General features: G+C 43.6%; 1 protein-coding gene across 3 annotated transcripts in view; it reads right to left on the reverse strand.

The window, feature by feature from the left end:
* Window positions 1-14,719: 14,719 nt before the first annotated feature.
* KCNQ2 (potassium voltage-gated channel subfamily Q member 2) overlaps window positions 14,720-27,970 on the reverse strand; it is a 312,417-nt gene continuing 299,166 nt past the window's right edge. For all 3 annotated transcript variants that reach the window (XM_069243203.1, XM_069243202.1, XM_069243204.1), the window contains one exon: window positions 14,720-27,956. In XM_069243203.1, the coding sequence (XP_069099304.1) occupies window positions 27,210-27,956 (747 nt within the window). In that variant the 3' untranslated portion in view covers window positions 14,720-27,209. The remainder of the gene's footprint in view (window positions 27,957-27,970) is intronic.

Raw genomic sequence — 27,970 nt, forward strand, 5'->3', positions numbered from 1 at the left:
AATCTCCTACAGAATCTGATGAGGGTCCCTTGAGTCTCCCACATCTCACAGATATTCATTGGCCTTGCGCTACTTGGATCCCCAAAATAAGTTAAGCCCACTGAAGAGTAGGAGCCCCCCACCCCTATGTCACAGTGACTACAGGCGTCTGAATTATACCTGATAAAGATGTTTGCATATTAAAATGCTTTGCACATACATTAACATGCAGCCTGAAAATCTATTGTTTTTTGTGTTCAGATTGATGACAGTAAATGCAGGCCTGCATTTTAAAGTGGCTCTTGTTGGAAGTCACTTTGTTTTGTGAAATACCAACCTTTATTTCTAATCCAAAGGTGAAGCAACAATGAAAACGTAATGGTTATTTTTTCTTGTTTATCATGTAGGAAAGAATGTTTTGCTCTTTCAGATTATGGTGGAATTTATTAATTGAGTAGAGGCCTTTTAGCTGCACCTTGGAGTGGGAGTAAGTGGTACATCTGCTAGTTTGAAGGTCACAGTCAATACTTGCTTGTGAGAGCGTGTTATATGTTTTACTAAAAGAAAAACGGAATCTTCTCTATATTCACTTGATTGTTTGTCCTTGAGAAGTTATGTGCTACTGATAATGTAAGAATTCTTTTGTTTTAAGAATGTATGCAGAGTTTAGATTCAGATTCTCACCAGACTCCCTTTTACACACTGAAGATTCAGATGCCTTTTTCCCTGACCTCGAGGAGTTTAATTTGGCTCTTGGGAAGATGCCTTCCCCAGGTTATTAGATTAGCCTTTACTTGATTTAATGACATAGAGGCACATTTACTTACGTTTCACACAACTCAGGGCAGCAAGCAAAGCGTTACTTGAAAGGGAAACAGGAGAAATGTGCCATATCTTCCAAGATTTGGTGCATTTTGCTGTCTCCTAGCACTGGCCCACAGTGTGCTGCTTAGCGCCAATGCAGGCACCCATGCATTATATTGCAAGGGTGTCTGTTACAAGAAGGATGCTTTTTGTGCAGGAAGGGATACTTTCCTGCAGAAAGACAAACCTTAGAGGCATATTACTCTTCCAGTGTCTGCTGTAGAATACAGCATGCATAGAAAGAGGAAATAACGTGAAGAAATAAAGTTATTACATCACATTACACCACAGCGTCAGGAAGACTGGGAACACTTCAAAATTCATGGGTGGATGCATGGGAACGCCCATGCTCCACAAAGCAACACCTACATGATGCAAACTAATGCAAGGAAGTGAAATGCTCTGCCTTGCATTACTTTGTATTTATTAAACCATGGAAAGCCACGCAAAGTGGCTTTGTGTGGCTTAGTAAATGTCAAAAAGCATTTTGCATCAGGACTGCACCATAAAAGTGATGCAAACCCAATGCAAAACATTAGCAAATCTGCCCCTTAGCCTTTGAAAGGCTTTCCCCGCTGACACCTTCTACATGACTTCTTCCCAAACTTCCTGACTTTGACTTTTCCCTAGCTAAGTCGATTAGGGTTCACCCTTCATTGGAAATGGAGTCTGCTTTGATTTATTTTGAGGCAACTTTATAACAGTTTGTCTTTGCAGTTATGGTTTTGAATTGCTTGAAATATATTGACTAATGCATTCATATATTAGCTATTGAATCACAACTAATTTGGCGATTTGAACTTGTAAGCTTGCTAATCCTTCAATAAACTTTCTTGGTTTGCACATTTAATTTTCTATACCATCTTTGTTGGCCAAATATGCTTCACAATAATGGAATGAGTTGGTTGCTGTGTCAGCCTTGAGTGCAGCCTGTACTTTGCCTCAGAAATGTGTTCGATGCAAAAGACACATAGACACACACACACACACACACACACACATATATTTTCTTGAAAAAGAATTTGTCTTCTGGAAAGAACTCAAAAGGGCATCTCCCATCTTTCCATCTTTAAGCACTGCATTGTCGTGATAGCTGGATACCTCATTCCCACAATTGAGCCTGGAATCACAATTACAATTGGCCTGCATGATCATTGCTCTGTGTGAACTGCAGAGAGACAAAGGAATGGATGAACGTGTATTCTGAATTCCTTTAAGCTACACTACCAGGCACTGTGAGGAGCCCGCACTGCCCTGTGCCTCAACCCCGGAGCTCTCAAACGTGATGCATTTCCCACCCACAACCTGGCTCACGCAGACTCCCACAAACGCCCAGTTCACAGTCCTTGCTATTAAAGAGTAACATGCTGCGTCAAACGAAAACTACAGAAAAACAACATTCTGGAAAAAGCAAATACTCTTGGAAAAGTAAATTAAGTTAAACATGTGAAATATAAACAGGAACTATCTGGCTGACATGGTTGGTCCTAGCAGTTTCAGGGCCACTTTTCTGAAATCCATTAATGTTTTTCCTTGTGGAATGAAGAACAGAATGTAAGGCCCAAGGCACCCTTGCTGTTCCAGTGACCACCACTGGGAAGTGCTTGGATGACAGATGTTCCCCAAGTTGACCCAGTGAACAAGTAAACTAAAGGCCCTGAAAGTAGATTTTCACCCCATGCCTTCCGAAAGCCCGTGAAATAAATGACTAAACACATACCTATAGTTTAAAGGGCCATCCTTTGGAGTGTAAAGCTTGTCCTCTTACCAAGTCACCGACATCACCAGCAATAAGGACCGCACACTGTACTTGTGTTTAATGACGTCTGGTTGTATTGTTATATCTATTGTGACGTCTTTCGCTAATAGTACCTTTAATGGAAGTAAAAGGCGGTCTGGCTCGCGAACAGCGTGCTCATTCCTCCTCCTTGCTAGTTGGTCTGCATTTTCTCTACTACTATCGCTCAACACGTCTGTTCTATATGTTTCCAAATTATTTTTGAATTTTTGTGAATTTTTGTTTTTACCTCAACTACTGGAGAGGGCTCTACAATGCATTTTCTCCTAGGATTAGGCTCGTTTTTTTGTTGTTTTTTTTAGAGTCGGCCGCAGCGCCGCGCTGCCGGTTAGCTCTTGCACTGAGTTAGGTGAGCGCGCCATCTAGTGGTAGCCAGGAACGACAAGTGTTGGAAAAATTCTGTGCACAGGAGTTTTCAGATTGTAGAAGCATGAATAACTCCAGAGGTCTTGTTTTTGTGGTGAGGTCACGGAAGAGAGGGTAGACATAAAAAAGTCCATCAGTGCAGCTCCATGTGGACTTTTATTTCTTTCTTTGAATATTTTTATTCCTCAGTAGTATTGTCATACTTAATCACCCTCGGACCTGTGGCCGAATGGCTACACAGATTCGACAACGTCACTGTCAAAAAAGTTAACATTTGATAAGAGAATAACAAAGCTTACAATTTCCACATCCTTGTCCTACCGTCTTACAAGTCAAAACTTGCTCCTAACAGAACCCACCCCAATTGCTCTAAAACCCTTGCATCAAACAACAAATTTACACAACGTGACCCCATGCCTTCATCTCACCGTCACAGCCCGGCACTCATGCTTCTATAGCAGCTAAGTTTTCAATTGTGCTTGTTTGATAATTCAATTTTTTCAGTGTGCTTCTGTTTGAAATTTAATTGCCAAACATGACTCTGAGTGGCACTTTATCATGAGTGAAAGAAGAGGTTATGATCATGTAATTAGGCAGAGAGGCCATATTACCTCTTCTGTGCAATGCAGTAGTCTGGAAATTGCCATAAAATGCTGCAAAGCTCATCATTAAAATACTTATACGCGGTCACTAACATACTGCCTGAATCTTTTGTGGCATCGAAACAAATTGTAATTGTAAATTATATTTATTTAGCGCTTACTACCCCTGACGAGGTGTTGAAGCGCCTTGCAGCGAGTAGCACGCTACTTCGGAACCAAAGATTAGAGTTAAACAGTTAGTAGACTAGTAGCGTGTTTTTTTCCCTTCTGATTAGTTGTGATAAGTTTCTTCTTATAACAGGCATATTTACATGTACAAGGACACATGTATAATGGCAACCTCATCTTCATATTCGGAGATGCATACTTTGTCATGTTTAAGTATACATGCACACACACATACATAGGGCCTCATTTACGAGGCTCGAGGCACAGTGCGGCACAGCAAGTGCCTTGCTGTGCCACCCTGAGTCACCAGGATAGGGCAGAAGTGCACTGTATCTACAAGATAAGGCACATTCCTGTCTACACAAATGATTCCTTTCTAAATTCAGAATATTGTCTACCTTCCAGAAATATATAGCTTTCCAGGTTCTACCATTGGTGTTACACTCATTTCTACCACTAACTGGAAGAAGGTTGAAATCACAAAAAAAAGGAAAAATGGACTATGTCCCAGTAAAATGCTGAAACTGTGTAGACACATTTGGTTTTCTGACTCAAGCTTACCTGCTCCTGAAAGCTGGGAAGATGATGATTTTGGGACAGTAAACCCTTCATTGATGGCATTTTTCAGGGGGGAAAACTACTTTTTTTAGCAGCACTTTTTCCCCCATTTTTTCCCACCAAAAACAAAATGTAGCTGTATTTTGGCTAATTTCTCGGTCTTCTCCAGGGGAATCCCCAAAACGTGGGTACCTCTAGAATCCCCAGGATGTTAGGGAAAAAATACACAAATTTAGCACAGTTACCTTATATGAACAAAAAGTTAAGGAGGCCTAAGCATAAACTACCCCAAATAGCCAAATAAAGGCTTAGCAGGGGGGCGAGGGGAGGATTGGGGGAGACCTGGCAGCGAAGGGGGTTAAACACGTACCATTACAAGCATGCTATGTACAGTCCGACCTTTAGAAAAACTATGATATTTATATGATAATGACTTACTTTAACTGTCAAGGACTTTTTTATTAGCCTTCCCACATCTTACACCACCCAGCAGGCAGTCTGTCACCTAAATTTATAAATGACTTCCTGCTCACGGACGCAGCCTGGGTGATCACAGTACACGCTCTACAGCAGAGAGGTTTATCAGTACAGACAGTGTGTCTCTTCTCTGGGTCGAGGCGCTTCAGTTATAGCCAATAGGCATTGCCTGTACACAATCTTGTGCTTCCGGTATTACCACTCTATTTGCGAGGTGAGGGAAGGTCACCCCTCTCTCTGAACGCAGGTGAACAGTTAGATGGAAAAGTACAGGAAATACTTGCCAGAAAGAGCTGCGAGGCTGCATGTATCTAGTCTATTGACTGAAAGTTAAAAAAGAAAGGTGAAAAGTGGCTTCCATGTACAAAAGTCTGTAATTTAAAGAGGGGGTCGATGCCTGTCTGCCTGTATCATGATTTACTCTTGCAGATCGTGGGCACCGTACTGTTCTTTTGAATTACAAAGAGTGTGAAATTCTTAAATACACTCTCTCCACTGATCTCGGTAGACTTGCATGTTTAATATCCAGCAGTTTGGAGATGAGGGGTATGTTCTGTGCTACTCTCACTCGAGATACGTGGCTCTTGGAATAACTGTCCTTTTGGCTGGATGTAAATCTTAGCTGAAAATGCAAGAAATGTACCCATATGAGCATTTCACCCGGCATATGCCATTCACGTGCTTTATTCACTCAAATTCTTTACAGCTACAATCCCCTCCCAGGAAGGGGAGTGAATACGTACTATTGCCACCTGCTAAGTCACTAAAGAACAGGACATTTTTGGTCTGTTCAGAACCAAAAGTCAGATGTACGTAGCTTTGCTTGTGAGATTTCCTAATTGTGAATCTTTGCGATCCACAATTAGGGAATCGCACACAGCGATGTACTAATGTGTTTAACACACATTTAGGCCCTAATTACAACCCTGGCGGTCAAAGACCGGCAGGGCTGTTTCGACGGAAGCACCGCCAACAGGCTGGCAGTGCTTCCCATGGGATTCCGACCGCAGCGGAAGCACCGCGATTGCACCGCCGGGACCGGCGGTTTCCCGCCACATTGGTCCCTGCAGTTTCCCGCCACATTGGTCCCTGCGGTTTCCCGCCACATTGGTCCCTGCGGTTGCAATCCCCCAGGGCAGCACTGCTTGCAGCGCTGCCCAGAGGATTACGAGTCCCCCTCCCTCCAGCCTTTTTATGGCAGTATGAACCGCCATGAAAAGGCTGGCGGAAAGGGGATTCGCGGGGCCCCTGGGGGCCCCTGCCACGGCCCCATGGAGCTTTTCACTGTCTGCATAGCAGACAGTGAAAAGCGCGACGGGTGCAACTGTACCCGTCGCACCGCCGCAACACCGCCGGCTCCATTTGGAGCCGGCTCCAGTGTTGCGGCCCAGCGGAGATCTCCAAATGGCCACCGGGGAGTGTGCGGTTGCATTGGCGGCCACGCAGCAGTTGAAACTTGGAGAGGGGCGCTTGCCGTCCGCCAAAGTTGAAATGAGGGCCTTAGTGATTCCCAGTGGGTTGCAAATGGATCTACTTCATCAATATCAATTAGGTAAGCCACAATTTGCGACCCATTGGGAATGGCAAAAATCACAGGGATGTTGGCCTGCTGGGGTCAGCAGACCACCATGTCTGTGATTGCTTTTTAAATAAAGCATTCTTTTAAAATGCAGCCTGTTTTCCTTAAAAGAAAACGGGATGAGTTTCAAAAAGGAACCTGAAAAGTTTTCTTTACTTTTTTTAGGAGTAGGCAGTAGTTTGTGGGACTCTTAAAAGATGTTTGCACCCTCATTCACATAAGGGAAGGGGTCCCTTAGGGACCCCTTCCCATTTGTAAATGGGTTACAACGAATTAGAAGTTGGGGGTAAACTGCAAATGTTTTGCAACCACATTTCGGCTGCAAAACATCCTTACATCCCACTGTGAGTCGCTATTAGGACGGACACCCTCAGATGCCCCTTCCTAGTACCAAATCACTAACCTATTTTGCAATTTGGTTATAGGTTACCGATTCGTAAAATAGAGTTTGTATGTCATAAAATGGTTTTTAGCTGCCGCTACAAATGGCCCAATTCTGCCAATTGGACCATTTGCGACTGCTAAAAACCTTCCGAGCATCTGGCCCCAAATCTTTGAGAGTGCTGAGAGCCAGTCTAACTGGGGTCTACAGATCAGGCAGTGGTATCTGAAGGCTGGATCACGTTCTGAATGGATGCTAGTTATGTCCAGAGGCAAGCTGTGAGGTCCAGACAATGGGGGTTCTCTGAGGGTGCAGTAAAGGTCTGGGTCCTGCTGGGGCGGTCTGTGGGCAGACAGAGGTTCTCCTAAGGCCGGCTGTGGGAATGTGGGGAAGAACTGTGGCTACTGGAGTCAGGCACAGGGTCTCTGGAGGACATGCTGGGAGCATCTCAGAGCACACCAATATAATTGTAAGGTAACTGGTAGCATTTAAGGACGAGATCTGGATAAGAAAACTGAGGGTTGTTAATGGATTCTGCTGGTATGCTGGATAATTCTATTGGCACAGCAAGGCTGAGTAGTTGTGTGCATGTTCATGTTGGCAAGGTCTTCCAGGTAGAAGTTCATGGAAGGAACTAGAAAGGGGCAGGTGTAGGGAGAGGAAGAGCAGCGCCAGTACACACTCCTTCATTCTTGGAAGAACAAGAGTACTTTGTAGGCCACATCCAATAAAGAACAGATGGTCACCTCAACATGTTACTGTGCATTTTATTTTTGTCTTTGGTCGGTGGACAGGTAAAAGGGAGTGCACATCTGTGGCTTAAAAGTACAACTCCTCTGAATTACATTCAGTGCCAGATTTATCAAACATTCATGAAACCATCACAGCAAGAAAACTTGCTCTGCTGCATGAAATTAAGAGGGAAAGTGTGTGCCAAATTGACCAGTTGTTGGACTTGGCCTTTTCTGTAGGGTCATCGCCAAACATTTTGCCTTCACCATTCTGTTGTCTGAACCGGTTTGTTTGGCTATTAGAACTATGCATACTTTACCACTGCTAACTAGTGGTAAAGTGCTTGTGCTCTCCCTCTAGACATGCTAGAGTTGGCTTACACCCAATTGGCATATTCAATGTACTTGTAAGTCCATAGTAAAGTGGCACTACATGTACACATGGCCTGTAAATTAAATGGTATTAGTGGGCCTGCAGCACTTGTTGAGCCACCCACTAAAGTAGCCTTTTAAACATGTCTCAGGCCTGCCACCTCAGCCGTGTGGGAGAAGGTTTAAAGTGTCATTTCAACATGGCAAAGTAAACATTTTGTCAGTCCTAAACGTTCCTTTGAAAATACATGTCACCCCTAAGACAGGTCCTACACAGCCCAGAGGGCAGGGTGCAGTCTATTATTTAATTTCATAAATGGTAACTTTCAATTAGGAGCAGACAGGAATATCAAGTTTGGTGCCTATAGAATTGTGAATTAAAACACTCTTTAATGGTAAAATCTGATTTTAAGTCACAATTCTGAATATGCCACTTTTTGAAAGTTGGTATTTTCCTGTCCCAACCATTTAGTGTCTGCAGCCTGTATCCTGTGCCATATGGCTAGGCAGTTGGTCTTTGTGTATTGCTCCTAGATAACAAGACAAAGGGAGATAGGTACTGGCAGGATGGACCAACTCTGACTTAATGAGGAGGTGGAGCTGTCACCTACCACATTTGCACATCACAAAGACTATGCCCGAGCCCCCTCACACAGCGCTTGCCACCAATATTTTGTGATCCTATACAAGATTAAACCAAAACAGAAAGGGGGGGAAATTCAAAGCACCTCGGGGGTGGTAGCCTCCAGAGACTTCTCCCACTCCAAAGTGGTCACACCGTATAAATATTGGACCCTCAGACCCAACTCTATAGCACACCTCCAGACCCGTGGAAGACTCAGAAGGACTGCTGTGCTGCTCTGCAAGAAAGACTATTACTCTGCTACCCTTTTGGCCTGCTGTCTGAGTTAGAAGGACTGGATCTGCATTTGGAACCCAGGACCACCAGAAGGACTCAAAGAGTTAGTTGGCTGGCCTCCTGATTAGAGGCTCAGGGACAGAAAAGTCTCCAACCATCTTGAACCCCGCACCTGGACTCTCCCTGCTGGGAGTCCTGCCCCTCGAGGGGTGCCACTCAAGTTCTGGACCCTTGGACGCGGGCCTAAAGGTGCTTTGCCATTCCAGCTGTAGTTCTGTAAGCAGAAATAACACAGTGTGACACAACACTTACTTGTAATTTTCCCATAGTTGATGTGCTTCTGAGTCATGTCAGATTCTGAAGTATGGCAATATTCCATCAATAATTGCTTTTTAAAGCTGTCTAACAAATGTTTGTTTTTAGCTACCATATTGGAAATTTAGAGCTGCAAGTGGATCATATGGCTATACCTTCTTAGGTGGAGAAGCCTTTCAGATTACAACCTAACATTGCCTGAGTGTTTGGGGGTCCCTTACTACTCTTTCCAACATACACACTGCCAAATCTATAAAGCATGAAAACACATACTGTGGCTGAGCTTCGAACAACCAGTATTATCGTCTTTCACGTGTTTCTAGGCTTGAATAATCCTTACTGTCTTTCTGATCTCCCACTGCATTTTGGACCTTGTGGTGATGGCGTTTGCATCCATCTTATATATCACAGCTGCATCGATCCGTGACTCAAATGCCCAACTTTCAGTGCATTATGGTCAATTTAGTCATTTTTATGGCAACACATTTCATTGCGCAGTGCTTTAACGAAGCTCTTTACTGCAACTGTAACAGTTCATGAGTAATTAATTTCTTCACAAATTGCTTCAGTGCAACTCCTTATATGAATTGCTCTGTATTTCAGTAGACCTCATACTTTTTAACATCACATCACATTTGTACTAAACAAAATCACAACAAGCCTAAAAAATGACAAACATATTTTCTGACAAACTAATCTATGAAACTGAGAGCTCTGAATGAGTTCAACAATTCAAACAACACAGTAATGTTCAGTTATCCTTTTTTAAAATGCAATCAAATACATGATTGCCCACACACTGGTGGCATCTAGGACTACCAAAATGTGTGAAAGTATTCACAGTGTGGGTTATTTGGACTCCTCCATCTTCCTGTCTCAGGCATTGACACCTATTTCCACTCCAGGACATTAGTAGAAAAATATATCACTGTGGCCCATAACAGAGTGGTTCACTTCTTTCACTAAAAACGCAGCACGGATTTAAGCAGGATGTTTGTCTCTGTTCCCTCGGACAGTGGTTCCCAACCTGTGGTCCGTGGCCCCTCAGGGATCCATGAAACTTTTCCATGGGGTCCGAAGGCCTGGGCCAGCAGGAAGGCACCACTGTAGCTGGGATCTCTCACAGAAACACGTGTGCTTTTATATACATTACTTCTTTAATGCAGCACTTTTAAAAGCACTGCAAAGTCCCTTATACAACCAGCAGCTTTCGGGCATCAAGATAACTCTGGTGATTAATGTACCTTCCCATTAAAAGGTTTCTATTTTTGCATGTTTTTTCAATATCAAATCATTATATCTTTAGTAATGCAAGTATTTGTTTGGTGTGTATTTTTTGTGTATTTTTTGCAAATGACTTTTATTGTTTGTAATTTAAATCCTTCAAATTGCTTGGGGGTCCCCCGCTCAGGGCCGGCTTTAGCACTGGTGGTGCCCGGTGCAGCAATTGTTTTTGCCGCCTACGCACTCCATGACCATCTCCTCAGATTCCCTCACTGTCACCCGGCAAAAGTGCCCCTCTCTCTCCATAGCCCCTCTCATATACATTTCATTTGTTTCAAAGCGTTTATAAAGGCAGGCTTTACTAACCCATTCAGCGCTCCACTTAAAACATAGTTCTCTTTACAGCAGGCATATTAACCCTCTGTGCTGCTTTATATCGAGTCAAAATTGCCACTGGACAAAACTCCAATCTCTCTCTCTCTAGCAAGAACATTAATCACAAGAGTTATCTTGGCATTTTAATGCTTCTCGAAGGCTGGACGCACAAGGAACTTTTCAACAGGTGCTTTTAAACTGTAAGTTTACTGCTAAACACAGTGCCCCCTGAGGCCAGTGCCCCCTCATTCAGGTCAGCCCCCGCTTCCAGTAGTGATTCAGTGGGGGTCCTCAGGAGTGAAAAGGTTGGGAACCACTTCCCTAGGAGGCATAATAAATGCTCCTCTTGGCCAGAGCCTGTCCCTGCTCTCCCTACAGATCAATTCAGACCTCAGAGGGAGTCCCAGTTGCAAGATCTCTGCTCTATTCGTATCACACCACTAGTGGTTTTTCTAAGGATGGCAGATCTAAATTCTGTAAAAATGCTTTCTTTTCAGAGGATTTTCAAATTCAGTTTAAGAGGTCCTTACTTCGAAGAATGGGAAAGTGGAGAGGGGCAAAACCAGAGAAGTGCAAGTATTATGTTGTTGGATGGTCTACATAACCAATGCCTTGATTACATACCGGTAATCTTAATTAATCTGAGTCATAGTCTTCCTCATCCCAGTCCAACGTTCCTTCCCTTCTCTCTTGTGGAGGTGGTGGGAGGGGCAGAAGGAGGTAGGGAGCAGTGCTTAATTTGTAAATAAAAACATTCTGGTGCAAAGCGGTGACCATAATGGGAGGGGCACACATGACTTTTTATTATCACTGGGCGAAGGCTATGCATAGGAGTAGGGATGCTCATTCTGTCAAGACTGGTACGAGGAAGGAGGACGTGGACAGTAATACAAACTGCACCAGATGTACATATACCTGCTTTACATACAAACAGAGGCAGCCTTGGAACAGCCTGGCAGGGTGCCTCAAGTGTCCCTCGTTCAGCCGTCGCATAGTGAACCTGAGATGCACTGAAATGCCTGCGAGGGACAACATTTGTTAACAGGATGATAAGAGGGTGCGGCTGCACCTTAAAACTGACCTACACAAGTTAGCTTTACAAATGAGTTTTTACCTTTATGGCAGTGCTTAATTTGTAAATAAAGAGGTGCCGGTGCTCAAAGCCCTTCTCTTAAACACGAGGCTGTTGTAATTAAATCTGCCAGCACTGAATACTGAGGCAGCGTAATCCTGAAGCCATCTTGGGCCTCTTCAATCCATTTACCGCCCCCCTGCCCCTTCAGCTCATCCTGCAACTTTCAACTTTCTCCCATTGTGACGCTTTTTCGTTTTTCCCTTCCTCCGTCTTTCCCATATGTTTCTTTTGCTCGCAGCAAATGCTTGAGGCAGAAGAATAAGCCCCGGCCCTCACAAATAAGTGCCGGTGCTCAGCACCGGAAACAACAAGCACAAATTAAGCACTGCTTTATGGCAATAGTGAGAAATCAGAACACCTACAGTGAAGCAGGTCTAAACTAGCTAGGAACCTGTCGGACACCAGAAGTGGTGTGTCCCCAACGCTTTCACTATAGCCGGTCAATTCGAAACAAATCAGACAGAGTTACAGATCAGTGTACCCTACAAGCCAGACATTGACACTTAAAGTACACCTGATGAAAAAGTGTATTTTAGCACCTAGAACATTATCAGTGGAAGAGTTGAAAGACTTAAAGAAATTCAGGCCAGTGAAAGAAAACAGTGTCTTTGCTGTGTTCATACCTCCTAGCTCATTAGGATCTGCCCAGAAAATGTGATTTCTCAGGTGTCTTTCAAGCAGTCCCTAATTTGTGATGGGTGTTTCATGTGGTGGACACTAGCACTCATTTTGAGAGACCAGGAGTGCTTTTTTCATCATTAGACTTTGACACAAAGCAAGAAAAAGAAGGTCAGAATTAAAAAGAAAGAGGATGAGAACAATAGGAAAACAGAGACAAAGGTAGAAGGGAGGGGTGAAAAAGAGCCTGTAAGAGTGATACAAAGAGACAGTAAGTGTAGAGTGGAGGAAGAAAGAAGCAAGAGCTGCAGTCTTCATATTTGGCAAAGCTGGCATTTAGAAGTGGGCTCCTAAGAAGGTCCCTGTGCTTTTGTTTATGTTTTAGAAACTAAGCACTGCTTCCAAGGCCATAAAAACCAGCAAGGACCCATAGGCACTGGGAGTAAGGGTGCTGCCTGTGCTGCAACACCCTCAAAATAACAATGCTGGAGTTCAGAAGGTAAGTGAGGAAACAAAGATGCCTTCAAGTTTTGTTGTTATCTTGTCACATTTGCTGTGGATGTATGACAGAGGTCAGAAGTCAGTCTGTCTTACAACAAACTGCTGCTTATACTTGTAACCTGGAGATAAGTGTTTACTTTCTCTACTGCAAAGTGAGATAATTTACAAAAGGGAGCTATTTGGCAATCTTACTTCGCTACAGCAAGTGGGAAAGGAAAGGCTGTAAGATGCCATTTTATATAACACCCACCAATTTAAATACTTGTGAATGAACTATACAAACATTTTAGAATAAATCAGCAGTGAGGTAAGCACAAATGAAGCACATTTTTAGGTCATTCTGAAGTGAGATGTAAAGAAAATACTTCAATAGAATAAAAACAAATCAAGGCATAGTTTCTGTGCAAATAATTAATATTCCTGAAACTCGTTCTCCACACGTTATCGTTTATACGCTATATTGATTTATTAGTAAAACTGTACCTCTTGTCAATTTGAGGGGTCATTTCAATGGAAAGTGTGATGTCTGCAAATGTCAGTGCTCAACCAAATCATACTTCTTAATTTATTTGTGAGTGTGCTCCAAAATGCACCACCGCCTGCTTAGTACGCCCTTACCACTCTTTGTGCTGGGGCGACTCCTCAGTTATCACGGAGGAGTGTCACCCCACTGATGAAGCCAGAAGATGAAGATATGTAAAATAAAATCGTAATAAAGCAATTAATAAAACTGCTTTATTCTCATTTTATTTTACGTGATGGAGCCAGAGCCGAGTCTTGAGTGTGGGGACATCCCTCGACAGCAGCAGGAGTGGTGGGTATAAGGCACTGCAAGTGTGCTTGCCTGATTGGCCGGTTGTCTTAGGATGGCCAAACCGACATGCGCAATTAGATAACTCGAGGTTTGTTGAGGGGAAAATACCAGGCACAGGCTCCCACTCCCTGTTGTAGCATAAAACCACCCTGCTTCGTTCAATCCCCATTCTTCTCTCATGCTGGGTAATACCGGCATGGGAGCAGCATCCGGATTGGCACAGGGAAGCCTGGGAGCCTGTGCATCAGAAGCAAGACTTGGAGAACACCGAGGCTGAGTGCGACAGGTAAGTTTTCTTTTCTTTTTAGGTCAAGCGCACAAGCACTTTGACCTGTTGTAAGAATTGTGGTCTTTTAACCACACCCACTGCACGCCCATCACTTTCACTCGTTTGTGGTCTTGCCTTTCAAAAATCCTTTGTTCTCATTAATAAATGCTTTACGTTTGTCCCTCCTTGGGGCAGTTTTGTTACTGCCTTGGCCATCGACCCTGTTACATGGATAATTGCACTTTTGCCGATACGTTTCACTGCGAGCAAACTTCTTTTTCCTTTTGTGTCTCTCCTTCCCCCTCATGCTCATGGAGGCCATCGCGCTTTGAATCAGCTGGCTTATGTAAGCTGTTTTACTTTTCATTTTCAATTTAAGTGGCAAGAAAAGTCCAGTTAGGAATACACAACTCTAATAGCACTAACTCAGCAAACACAAGACCCATTGCATTGCAAATGCTTGTTTTATTATTGTCTCTGCGCTGCCCCACCACTTTTTCCAGCTTGCAGTCACTACTGTCTTTGTGTTCTGCTTGGAATTTTCATAATCCCTTTGACTTCAATGATGTAACATTGAAGGCAACACCCTTACTCTGAAAATTGTTCCAGCACCACTGCAAGAATCGTGAGCAGAAGTCAGTACCTATGTGGGGAAACAGCAGGACACACTGTCATTCACCAATACCAATCCCAGGTAAGGAAGAACAATGAAAAGAAAGATACAAGACTTCTGAGTAAAAGATGTGCAGTCAGTTTATTATTCATGGTGACAGAGGTTGTAAGAGAGGCACAGATTCCAGAATAAATGCTGGACATTGTATCATTTAATTCCTGACATTCACCTGTTTGAGAAAATGCATGCTACAAACACTGCAAGTTGAAGCAGACAGCTGTACCGCTTAACCTCACGCATTGCATGCACATGCATGTCTGCACTTTGGAGTAAAGAAGTCAGCATCACACCTATGCTCCTCCATTGCATGTGGGTGCCTGGCTGTACCTCAATGTGAAACAAACAAATATGACCGCAATGCATTCCGTGCTGCACATACATGCATGGCTGCCATACAGAGTGAAAGAAATACTAGAACACCAGTGCATCCCTCATCCCTTTGAGTGAAAGCCCCTACCAGAACCCCAGAGTCTCCTATCACGAATATATATGCTTGCCTGCAGCTGAAAGTGCTCAGAAGCACTGGTACGCCAGTGTTACACGCATGTGAATTGATGTAACTTCCTAGCCAAACACATCTGTACTGCAGAGCCATGATTGGCTGTACTAATGAGTGAAGGAAGCCCTTCCTATTCCATTGCTATAACCATGACTACCTGTTGGAGGCCGTTAAATGACTGGTGTCCATGTGTCCTCAGTTATGTACATGTCTACCCTAGTGGAAAACAAATCATCAGTACCACAGGTCCTCCAGCATTACCTCTGCATGCCAGGCTGCACCTTTGAGCAAAATAAATTGCCAGTTTGCTGCTCATTCAAAATCATAAGTTCATGCATGGAATCATCTCTCCGTCAAATGCACTACCAGCCTGTTACATGTTTTTCTGCATGTACCCCTCTCAAAGCAATAAAAGGCATCATTGCCCCTTCTGTCCAGCATTGAATATACATGGATGCCATGTATGCATTGCATGTCTTTGTAACGATTCAACACTTACAGCACGCCATACACATGGCATACTGGAGCATAAAGCAAAGTTGAAATTCACAGAAACTGTGAAAGAAAAAATCTGTCATTCAAACCTAGGTTTTCTCACATATGGCAAACACACATCTACGTCAATGCCAGATCTTCGAGGTGAAGGAGACCTCTCAACAAATAAAAAGAATACACTTCTAGAAACACGTGGAAGTGTGGACCTCAGGAGTGCCAAAACACTCACCCTAGAAAATATGGCAAGAACAAGGAATTTGCAGCCCGAAAAAATAAACTAAGACTTTGGGGAAAACAGATTTTATCATCTGTGCTTTACTTCACAACGATTGGTCACAAAACATTTAAGCCTACTTCTTTAGGGTATTGAATTGTAATGATACATTTTCCATATTTCTCTGGAACCATTAGAGATAGTCTGTGACGAGAAAGTGAGAAGCTCACAAGAGTTATTTACAAGCTGGTGATGAGTCTCTTCAGAAATATAAAAATGAAGGCACGAATTGTTAATCAGATTGTCCAAATAATTGCAGTGAGGACTGAAGCGCAAATAAAATAAAGGAAAAAGAAAAGAAGATCATCACCCCAAATCCAATGGATTAACTGAGAGAGTTAATTGTACACTTAAAATAATGCTGTAACCAGTAGGCATAAAAACTGCCCTGTATGAGCTGATTCACATAAACTTACTTTTTATTTTGCAAATGTTCCGTTTTTGTAACATTTATTACAACTTTATCTTTGATGACATCACTGATGACATCACTGAATAAATCACCCTTATGGGAATTTATTGGTCTCCAAGTCCAATGCACAGATTACTTTGACTTGTGGGACAGGATCAGGGATAAATGGAGCTTCAAAACGACAAGTACTCAAAGAGTAAATGAGGAAGGGAGGGAAGAAATGATGGTAGTTGCAGGAGTGGCTCGCATCGCTGGGGCTGGGTGGTGCATGGGATGCGGGGGGAGGGTGCAGAGGGCGTGGGAGAAAATTAATTCACAAAAAAAAAAACCACTGACCTGCTTTGCTCCCATGCCACTCCTCTCCCATTGCTGCTGCAGGCACAGGCTCCCAGCCTGCCCTGCGCCAATCCTGAAGTTGCTCAGAGCAGCGCCAGGATTGGCTGGGAGCACCTAGCCAGGGTGCTCCCAGGTAGACTGGGAGCATGTGCAGGCTCTCTCCAGCCCAGCAACTGTGTTGCTGGGCTGGAGAGAGCCCTGTGCTCAAGTGTGTTTTGCCGGCCCAAGACGGCCGGCCAAACGCAAATGCACTCTGAGGATAGTGCACTCCCCTCAGCTCGTCACCCCCAAATCCCCACCCCTTTTACATCGAAAGGATAATAAACAGAGGGGCATATTTATACGCTGTGTCGGATTTGCATAATTTGTTTAAGCAAATTTGGTGCAAACTTAACTCCATATTTATATTGTGGTGCTAGACGTGTCTAGCTCCAAAATATTGGAGTTAAAGTAATTTTTTGCTTGTGGAAAACTACCTTGTGTCAATGAGATGCAAGGTAGGCGTTCCTGGGCAAAAAATGACTCAAAGGCCCAGGCGCCTTATTTATCCTACCATGCTAAAACCACACATGGGGGGCGGGAGGGGTCAAATAATGGTGCAAAGCTTGCTTTGCACCATTATTTAATGCCTGGGTCAGGGCACACATTAGGGGACCTGTGGGCCTATATCCATGGTGGAACACCATGGACTAAGCCCACAGGTGCCCTCCCCCAGCCCAAGGGACACCCCCACCCACACCAGAGGGACAGCAGAGGATGGGGGACCCCATCCCAGGTAAGTATAGGTAAGTACAGGTAAGTATTTTTTTTTTAAGTGCCATTGGGGGCCCTGAAATGGGCCCCCTACATGGCACTGGGTGCAGTGACCTTGCTCAGTGGACCCTGGTCCCCTGTGCAGGCCATTGGGGTGGTGGGCATGACTCCTGTCTTTTATAAGAGAGGAGTCATGTGGTATGGATGGTTTTGCGTCAGAAAATGAAGCTAGGCTGGATAGAGTATTTTCTTTTTTACTCTAACCTGCCTAACGTCATTTTTTGTTGCAAAACCCCTTTCTCCCATACCGCCAGCCCCATCCGGCTAACGTAATTTTTTTTAATGCTAGCCTAGCCTTTGCACCATTCCCTAAATAGGGTGCCTGGCTGGTGCTCAGAAATGGTGCAAGCCGGTACTAAACTTTTTGGTGCAAAACTGCATTGGGACAGTTTTGCACCAAAAAGTATAAATCAGGGCCAGAGTTTATTATCTTTTCCATGTAAAAGGATTTGCAACGGTTGCTGCTGGCGGGGGGGTCGACGCTCCTCTGCCCCAACGGAGGAGCCACGTCTGGGCAGTTGAAACAGGCATCCAAAAGAAATGCGCCTCAGAAAGGTTAAGAAATGACAATAAGGGCAAGAAAAAGAGGGAAAGGGCTTGAAGAACTTGAAGAGAGAAATTTGGGTTGAAAGATGAAAGGAGACTGGGAAAGAGAAATAAAGGACAGAAATGAACAATGTTGCAAGTGATTAATGGACGTTTTCTATGGGGAACAGTTTTGGCTATGGAATCAGATTGAAATTAAAAGAAAGGATGGAAGTCCCCAGTAACACATAGCAAGGTATTGGTGGAGGACAGAGGAGGACATTGGGCATTAAAACTGACTATTTGAGAGGGAAGAAGAAACACACAGAACATTAAGTTTAGCTAAAGAAAACTTGGATCATATATCATTAAAGGAAGCACATAGAATGTCCTACAAAGCAGGTGAAGAATGGAAAAACTGCTGTTTAAGAATATAAGGAAAAAAGTGTCAAAGGACTAGTAGATATGTTCATGGAATGCTGGACAGTTAATGTTCTTTTCAATTAGATTGTTGTTTGGCGTGGAATGGTCATGGACAAGTACCTGAAAATGCATACGAAAGTTGTAAGTTAAATAAAATATCAATTAAACAAAATCCACATGCTTAAGAAAGATTGATGGGCTGATTCTGTACTCTTAGGAATAGGAACAGGCATTGGCAAAACCAACAGATCTAGCTTTGCTGGTGTTTATTTTGTTTAGGAATGCGTTTGCTACGAAGGCATACATGTTATGAAAATAAGCACTATCCAAAAGCCAAAATGATTTTTTTAAATGTAAAAGCATGCACTGCACTAGTAGCCCTTACCACTAAAGACGACTATTTATTTTGCGGATATGCACTTTGTGAAAGAGCAGAGTGCCATCACTCACAGTCAGGTAATCCGAGGTCTGAAATAGTTTGATCCTGTGCCCCATGCCGTATGATGTAGCAGACATAAGCCAAATCTGAAGGACACTACAGCAGACGAATGGCTGAAGAGGTCTGACTGAAAGCACATCTAAGAATGTCAGGATGACATATTTCTATTGCAACACAATGTCTGGCTAATACCAGACCTACAAACGAGTGAGTCTATAGGGTGTCTAGAAGGATGGATTCAGAACTGTTATTTTTAGTGAGCCCGGAGAGGATGTAATTTCTTCAGGCACGAGATAGCCAATACATATGTGGGGATCTGCAGTTCATATCTAGAATTCCACTAAGTCGAATTCTTCAATTTTCTTTTAATGTAATTGATTGGCCTTTCCGTTTCACAAGTGAGGATTTATTTTATTTATTGAGGAATTTTAACATAATTACTAACATTTATTAGTGTCTGCATTTTTGATAATGTATCTCTTTTTTCATTTGGGTAATTTTCACTTTTGCTCTTATTTCAAGCCAATATGTTTTTTTTACCTTTGCCTACTGTAATAGTAAACTTTAAAGGGAAAAAGACACCTGAATATCATTTGCAACATGGGGACAGTAAATGAAATTGACTGCTAGGCGATTTTCAGCAGAGACCCTGGTTAGGTTTTAAGAGCCAGTGCCCAGGTGATCTTGCAGAGGCTCCATAAAGGGAGTATGGGGGGCATAAAAATGTCATAGATTGCTGCAGGATACCCAGTAAGGATGTCATAAGGGATCTCCCAAAGAACCCAGTGGCACCCATAAGAATGCTGCATGAGGGTTTCAAGGAAGAAATCGAGGGTGTGATAATGTCACTGGAAAGTCTTCATAATGTCATCAGAGTGCCCCATGGATGTTATATGAGGATCTTGTGGGTGTTATAGGAAGGCCTAAGGATGTCACTAAAGGGTGTTAAGGATGACTTATTATGGGTCTTACATTCCTAAAGGAAAGTCATGAGGCTGCCACAAGATCTTCTTGAGGATGTCAAATAAAGGTTGAGTAGATATCACTAGAAAGAGGTCCTGGTAGTGTTATATGAGTATACTGGGTATGACTTGAGAATGTCATAGGTGGACCCTGGTATTGCAGGGTGGTCCTATGGATGCCCAGACCACAAGACACTTCTTGGTGTACGATAGACGGACAACATGGATGACAGTGGAGAGCTGTGCGAATTTTATAGCATGCCCATTACGCTTCCTTTGAAGTTCTACAATGTCACTAGAGCCCTCCTCAGAAAGGCAGCAGAGGCCTAATACCACACCACCAAGAGAGCTCTACATTTGCCTCAACATCACTCCACCAGGCTCCTATGATAGCACTCTACCCAGCCCTCTGACGTTCAAATACCAGAAATGGCTAAAGATGAAGATATGATTGAGTAGAGAGTGGAAAGGATGAGATGTGGAGATGGGAGCAGAGAGATGAACAGAAAACAGGACAGCAATGTCAGGGGGAGAATAAAATTCTAGGAAAGTGGTAAGGTGATCTTCAATAGAGAGGAACATTGAGGAAGTAACATGCCAATATGATAAACGTGAAGAAAACTTGTGTGAACTCCTTCGGGTAAAATAAGTTTAGTCATGGATGGTTTCTTGGCAAGATCACTAAAGTATCAATTAAATAATAAGGGAGCCAATATGCACCCCAGATTCAGAAAAACGCTGCAAGAAATCCTTCCTGACACCACTTCATCTACAACACTTCTTATTTACTGGAACAGTAAAAAATCAGCTTCTACTTTCCATCAAACAACTAGAAGTGGTAGTTAGTCATAGAACGACTCTTCCACAAGCCACCCACCCTCTCTCCATTGAAAGACTTCTGAAAGGTGGTAACACTGTGGTGGGAACAATGAGGAAAACTTTATATAGGGTGGTCGGTCTGTCCAATTCACCGGATGAACGCCCCATCCCCCACACAATGGAAGGATAGAGGGGATGAACTGAGAGACCATTTGAATGGCATGACCAATAAAAGCATAATGCAATCCAATGACGTGAGGAACCAGACAAGGGCACCACAAGAGAGCTGAGTAGTACCAAAAATGATCCCGACCAAAGAGGTGGAAAGTATGAATTCATCATGACTCATGAGCACAAAACAACAGTGTGGTGCTGCACTGACAGAACGTCTGTTTTCGAAAGAAAGGCAAAATGAGAAAAGTACAGCAGAGAAAAATCAAAAAAGCATAACCTATCATCCAGGATCACAAAAGCACAGCTGAGCTTTGTCCACATTGATATGGGTATAGATCTGAGGGTAATGGACAGTTTCCATCCTCTCCTTCAATCCGAAGCATTCATCGGAAAAACATGGCTATCATTCAGCTAAGTCCCTTCCAAATTCCATTACCAGAAAGAAGCTGATGCCCAAACTGCCTTGTGCCCTTCACCCACATTTCATTGACCATCAAAGAGATATTTAAAGATGTGACAAAGACATGTATATCACCACCAGGGCTTCCAGAGGAACAATTGAACAATTTTCAAATTGCAGATTGATAAAAGGATCACTATGTAGTTTGACATTAATCTTATGTTAAGAGGCAGACAGCATGAATATTGAGGGACACCTCAGGAATGGGGCTCTTAGACTTCAGTAAAATTTCAGCTGGTACCTTAAGTCCTAGCTGGTAACTCTCAGGAATCAGGGCTGGGGAACCTTGATCCCTATACATTGATGAAAACAAATGTGTCCCTATACATCAGACAGGGGATGAGCTGCTTATGATATACCAAATATTGAACGGACAGTGAGGAATGAGGGGAGCAAGGCATGTCAACTAGAAAAAATCTAACGCATCTTAAAGGACAACTCCACTTTCATTTTTGTGATAGGATCTTCCTATCTTCTCAATCTGCTCATGGCTTTTCTATGCTGTTTTGCTTAATCAGCGTGCAGAAGATAACTTGTATTTTACAAAACAGTGATCATAGAGATGTAACCCACCGTATATAATAGGGTCGAACTCCCATGGCAGAGGCGGACCTTCCTGTACATTCGGAGCATGAGGAATTGGTGTTCGGTTATATATGATAATCTCTGCTCGTGGCTTCCAACCAGAGTGCACTCTGTACAGGAAGTGTGGCACTGCCACATCTCATCCAAACCTGCATTGGCTCAACCAAATGTGGCTTGGATGCTCAGCCTTAACCAAGATGGCTGCCCCCACCTTCCAGACCAAGGGCCTGATTTAGAGTTTGGTGGAGGGGTTACCCCGTCACAAACGTGACAGATATCCCGTCCGCCATATTGCGATTCCATTATTTCCAATGGAAATTGTAATCCAGGGAACAGGATAGCCATCACGTGTGACAGAGTAACCCATCTGCCAAACTCTAAATCAAGGCCTAAATATTCTTAAATGTCAGTGAGAATGTGATGAGGATTGAAACTCGGATCTCCCCAAAACTTTCTCAAATAAATGTCTGGATTTAATCCTTTAAGTAAATCAGGAAAGAGGCAGATACTTCCTAATTCAGTGACGAGATGAAGAATACCCCTTAGTGGATTTATTTGAAACTGTAATAATTCATAATGCAATTATAACAATCACTGAAGGTTTTAATTCAGACAGCTAGTTTTTCTGTGGTCGTCACTCGTGTGGCCACTGACTTTGCAAAGCAACTACTTCTGGCCTTGTGTCCCCACTTTGGTGACTTATTGACTTTTGAAGCAATTTACGTTTTAGTGTCCCCCTCACCCTCTCCTCGCCACTACTAACCCCTGTATGGTGTAGGGGTGTATAGCTCGTCCCTTTCCTTTCCATGTTAACGGAATACAGTGCATCACTCGATATACATTCGTGATCTGACAGAATGACAAGACGTAAATACACTAACAAGGACTGATGAGGTGCAGTACCACACAAATGTCTCAGTATAAGGATTTGGTGCTTAAGATTTGTCCTGAATTGAGTAAAAACAATCCCAATTCCTATTTGGCCCTACAACATTGATTATTTGAGTTAAATCATACACAGCCTGTGCATTGAGTAAGAGGTGCATTTACATAATGGTGAACTACACCTATTTTCATAACTTGCCAGAGGTGTAATGCACATACATGTAAGCAGGTGCACAGTGAGGAAATGCAACAGCATAAAAGATTTTGGAAATGTCCTAGTTTTTCCTCAAAGGTTCCACAATCATCTTGTAAATATCAGATCGATTGGGTCGCTTCACTCTACGTACTGACACAAGATCCTTCTAGGTTTAAGTTGGGTGCTAGGATCAGTGAATGGAGTCCATCTAAAATATTTGTGAAAGCCCCAACGTTCTCTAAAGTTAGTGGCGGGCAAGCCAGAGAATTTAAGGGAAGGTTTAAGCCAGGGAGTCAACTAAGGGAACAGCCAGCCAGGGGCTGAAGCACGAGCCGAGCCAGTAAACTCATGATCCTCTTTTGAGAAGCTGTGGTGGCTTGGAGAAGAAGCTGGGGGTCAGCTCTATTGACACATTGGTGGCTATGGACATGCTGTGAGAGGCTGATGCCCCTGATGGGCAGGTAATGCAGGCAGTCTCAGTCACATTACACTATTGACCCTGCACCAGCCCTGTCACACCAGCCCGTTGCAGTCTCACGCTTCTTTCATGCATGTCTTTCCTACCTCTTCTCGTTCTACTACTGCCCATTTCTCACTGCTTCCAATGCAGAATTTCCTATCCTTTCTTACTCCCTTAACACCTGTATTCCTTTTTTTCCTTCATCTTTCTTAGTACCGTTCATCCTCCTATGCCCTTTCTTCTGCTCACTAATCCAGGGGCTTATTTACAAGTCCCTGTACGCCACTGCAACATCACATGACACCCATGGCATTTGAGACATTCCCAGAATTACAACATGCTGTAAACCTGGGAATGCGTCAAAAGCCTACGCCTCTCCAGGGGAGGCGTAAGGGAGGTACAACGAGGAGAAATAACACTATTACTCCTTCTCTTTTCCTCTTTTCTGTGTAGAGGAAATCACCTCCATTATTTGTTTTTGTGCAGGAAGATGTCCCTTCCTGCACAAAAACATTCATCCGTACAACGCAGACACCCTTGCACCATGGTCCAAGGGTGTCTGCTTTGGTGCATTGCAGCCAATTGTGCTCCAGCGCTGTGGAATAGGCTAGGAATGTGCAGTATCTTATAGATACGTTGCATTCCTGCCCTTTTCTTTTAGTTCAGGGCAGCACAGTAAGAAGGTTTGCGGTGCTGCCATGTGCCAAACCATTGTAAATAAGGCCCCAGTTTCCTTCACTCCCCTTTCCTCACTCACCCCATTAGGTGGAGAAGTCAGTGGCTCACTCACGGCTTAGCTCAGTCCATTTTTGACTCAAGAGTCCAAGGGGCCATCAGGCCGAACTAGAGCCAGTCATCTGGCTCTAGCCTTCAGGAACCCGCCCAATTCTAGTGCGGCTGGGAACCAAATTCATGCTGGAGGTCCTGGGCAACTGAAAGAGTTGTCATGCCAAATCCACTCTCCAAGTGCTTTTGAAACATGATTGTGTAATGTGCACATACCTAGCATAATTTAGGCACTCGTATATGGCTTTAGTATTTACTCTTTAACTCATATGTATGTCATATCCAAAAGTATAAATTCAATTTAGTCAAGCGAGGGTGCCAGCTGTGCGTAGAGTTGCTGGACATGCATGATTTGCAGATGAGTACATTTAACCTTTTTCTGCCAGATGCAGTTTCTTTTTACTACAACAAAGTTTGGGAACCAACTCCTTTGTGTCCACTGTCCAGCTATTTCTCTCTTACTTCCACATACCAATTTCTATTCGCCCGCCTCCCTACCCAAAATCCTTGCTGCGCAAAAATGGAGAAACATTACTTTAGTGGACAGATACATGATTGTCAGCTACATTCACATTTAATCTGAGATATTGGTGAAAACTATTTGCCACATTAAATGCAACTTCCTTCAGCCCCACCATCAAATCACAGTGAATTCTGCAGTGGCACGTGTTCTCTATGAACAGATAATAAAATCTGAACCTTGGAACCCACCACATACCCACACTATAGAAACCAGGGTTCTTCAAGATGGGTGTAGTGGTTGAGAAGCTCCATTGCTCTGAGGTGCTGTTGATCTATGTATAAGGCCCTGCGCAGAGGCTCTCTGCCTTGAAGTTGTGCAGACATACAGCGCCAGGCTGTGGTTAGAGGGGTGCTTTGTTACTGATAGAGAGGTTCTCTGCTTTGGAGGTGTGGAGGCCCACTACAATAGGCCCTGGTGAGGTTATGATTGTTGGTGATACAGAAGTGTCCGAGGTGGGCAGATGCAATGCACTAGGGTCTGATGCTTGGGAGGGTTTGTCATTAAAACAGAAGCTCCCATATCCTAGGGGCTCAGATTCAGTGCATTAGGCCAGTGCTGTGGATGGTTTATTAGTAACAGAGAAGTACCCTTCCCCTGAGATGCACAGTCACACTTCTGCTGTGGAGGCTTGTTAGTGATAAAGGCCTGTGTCTTTGGTGTGTGGATGCATACAAAATATCAATAGGTAAGTCTAGATTTTCAATGCCTAACCACGCATAAGTGCCTATGTGGTACATATTCTTTAAGGTATGCACATGTGGAGTTAGAAGTAGTAAATCTATATTTCCCCTTATGCATTAATCTTTTGATAAAATTTACCCCTTCATATTATGTCCTCTATATTATTATATTATTTTATCTCAATATTGTTTGGTGTCAATATTCAGTAGTGCAACGGTTACTGGGTATATGTACTGTGCAGCATTTGCCAAACACTTGGCCTCCTGGTGCCCATATGTCATATGTAAAAAAAAATAAGGGAGAATATTCAGTATTGGAGAAGTACGTGGGTGAAAAAACAGATTATTTCCTTCAGGGTTGTTATCCTAAAGTGTGACCGACTTCTGCGCTTGAGCAGACTTCCAAGATGCCAGCCTGAAATGTATTGATTTTGTCCATCCCTTGTCAAAGATATCAGCCATATATGTGACTGACTCATCCACTTTCTTCAAGACTTCAAGTGCCATCCTCTTGAAGACCTCAAATACCAGTTGCTTACATCTTCCAACCCACGCGCTTCTTCTGTGCCATACTACGCATGCACACCCAGTAAAGTGGCTTTATCACAACGTGAACACCATTGGCCTGATTCACAAAGGTAATTTTTGAGTAAGATTAGGCTTTTGAGTGAGTTTGTTTACAACTATTCAGTATATCTTTTTTTAAATAATTGTATTTATTTTAGCATTATTTCATATGGGTTTTTAATTTAAGTCCCTACTTCCATTATTTTCTTAGGGAGGGTTTTGGAGTACCCGGGTTGGCCATGTGTAGAGCTGGACTTACTACAGAAGTATAAGCTACGACACAAGCATAAACTATTGAAAAATGAAAAGTAAAGTGAAGTTTGTGAATACTGAAAAGTAGTAGTTTACTCAAAAGTGTAAATTCACTCACCAGGTCAGTTTGTGAATCAGACCCCAAGTTTACCTGGAAGCATTTGAAAGGAGCAGGTTACCAGCTCTTGTGTGGAGGTTCTGTAATATCATAGCAGATTACGAGTTTTGAAATCACCAGAGGAGACATGTTGCAGCATTAAATGCCTTGGTTTGCACTGTTGGATTAGGTAGGAGTGGTGCTCAGCTTCTCATTCAGCATCTGTATTCCAAGTCCCACCCCTGCAAGGAACCACCTCCTCCCCCCATGTGTGTATAAATGTGAAGATGAAGGAAAAACATGCTGCCTACATTTTACACAGCAGGTCACAGGCCTGGCAGGGAGAGAGGTTGAGCCAGGCTTGAGTGGCTGAATTTTTCTTATTTAATCCTTGGTGGATAGGATGGTAATCTGTATATTTTAGGTTGTAAAAATTGAAAGGGAACTTTCCAACATAGCAAAACAATGGAGAAAAGCTAAACACAAGCAAGCTGTGCAGCAACAGTAATAGCAATATTCCCCAACAGTGATTAACTGATCAAATCAATGATGCCACCAGTGAACTCTAAAACATTTCCCACCAGCTCACTGTGAACCCCAAATTGTGTCACAGAGCCCTATGTGCACATCAGTGAAATCCGAAGGTGTGGTTTCATAGACTTGAGGATGTTTGTTGCCCTCATAGTATTGACGAGGCTAGTGAAGGATATTATTTGAAGTAAGTGAACAATGGGTCTTTTTCTGTTGAATATGTTGTACCTTGAATCAGTCCTTTAAAAAGATAAGAGCGCTTCGTGCTGAGGTGGAACCTCAGTCAGAACCAGGCTTGACCTTTTTTCCGCAGAGTCTGTACGTTCTTGTGCAATAGGCAGAGGTTGGCCACTGTAAGTTATTTGGTATGTGGCCACCCTATGTCAGCATAAGTTCCCTCACCCGTTGCTGACCTGGGTGGGGGTCCACATGGTGTGCACAGTTCTGAGTCTGTGTCCGATTCACCCTCAGCGATGTAGGGTCTAATTTTGGGGCATGGTGCCACACTTGCGAAACAGCCATTGTTCAGGGCTTCCAGGTTTTCCTTTGATTGGGAGATGCTGAAGCCGCTAAAGGAGCGGTTGAGCTCCTCGTGGTCCACTGATGGAATAGAGATGGAAGTGTCACTGTCCCGCAAGACCCCCTCTTGTTGCTTGAGTGACCCATCCTCATTCCTTGTGGGGTGCTCCACCCCAAGCCGGTTAACCCCGCTGTTAGCTGACAAGGAGCGTTCATGAGTTGGTGGAGGTGGGATGCGTACCAACGAGGTGGGGTCCCCAACTGGGGAGGAGCCATGACTATGACGGTGGTAAGGCTGTGACAGTGGCTGCTGCTGCCAAGAGGTGGATGGGGGGCAGGAGGTCCCATATACACCCTCTGCTGGTGGCACCGCCGAGAAGTTTTTCTGCCCCAGAGAGCTGCTGGAGCGGATGATTTTTGTGATGCAACCGTTCTTGTCCAGGTGCTCCCGGCTGTCTTCTGGGCTGTGATATGGTGGAGCTGGCTCCTTGGAGCCAAAGTAGGCCTCGGCCTCAGTGGGTGGGATGCCCATCCGCTGCATGTAGATATTTACCAGGAAGTCCAGCTTCTTCTCCATAGAGAGCACCTGTTAACAACAAA

Source organism: Pleurodeles waltl, chromosome 7, assembly GCF_031143425.1.
Source record: "Pleurodeles waltl isolate 20211129_DDA chromosome 7, aPleWal1.hap1.20221129, whole genome shotgun sequence".
NCBI classification, from domain to species: Eukaryota; Metazoa; Chordata; class Amphibia; order Caudata; family Salamandridae; genus Pleurodeles; species Pleurodeles waltl.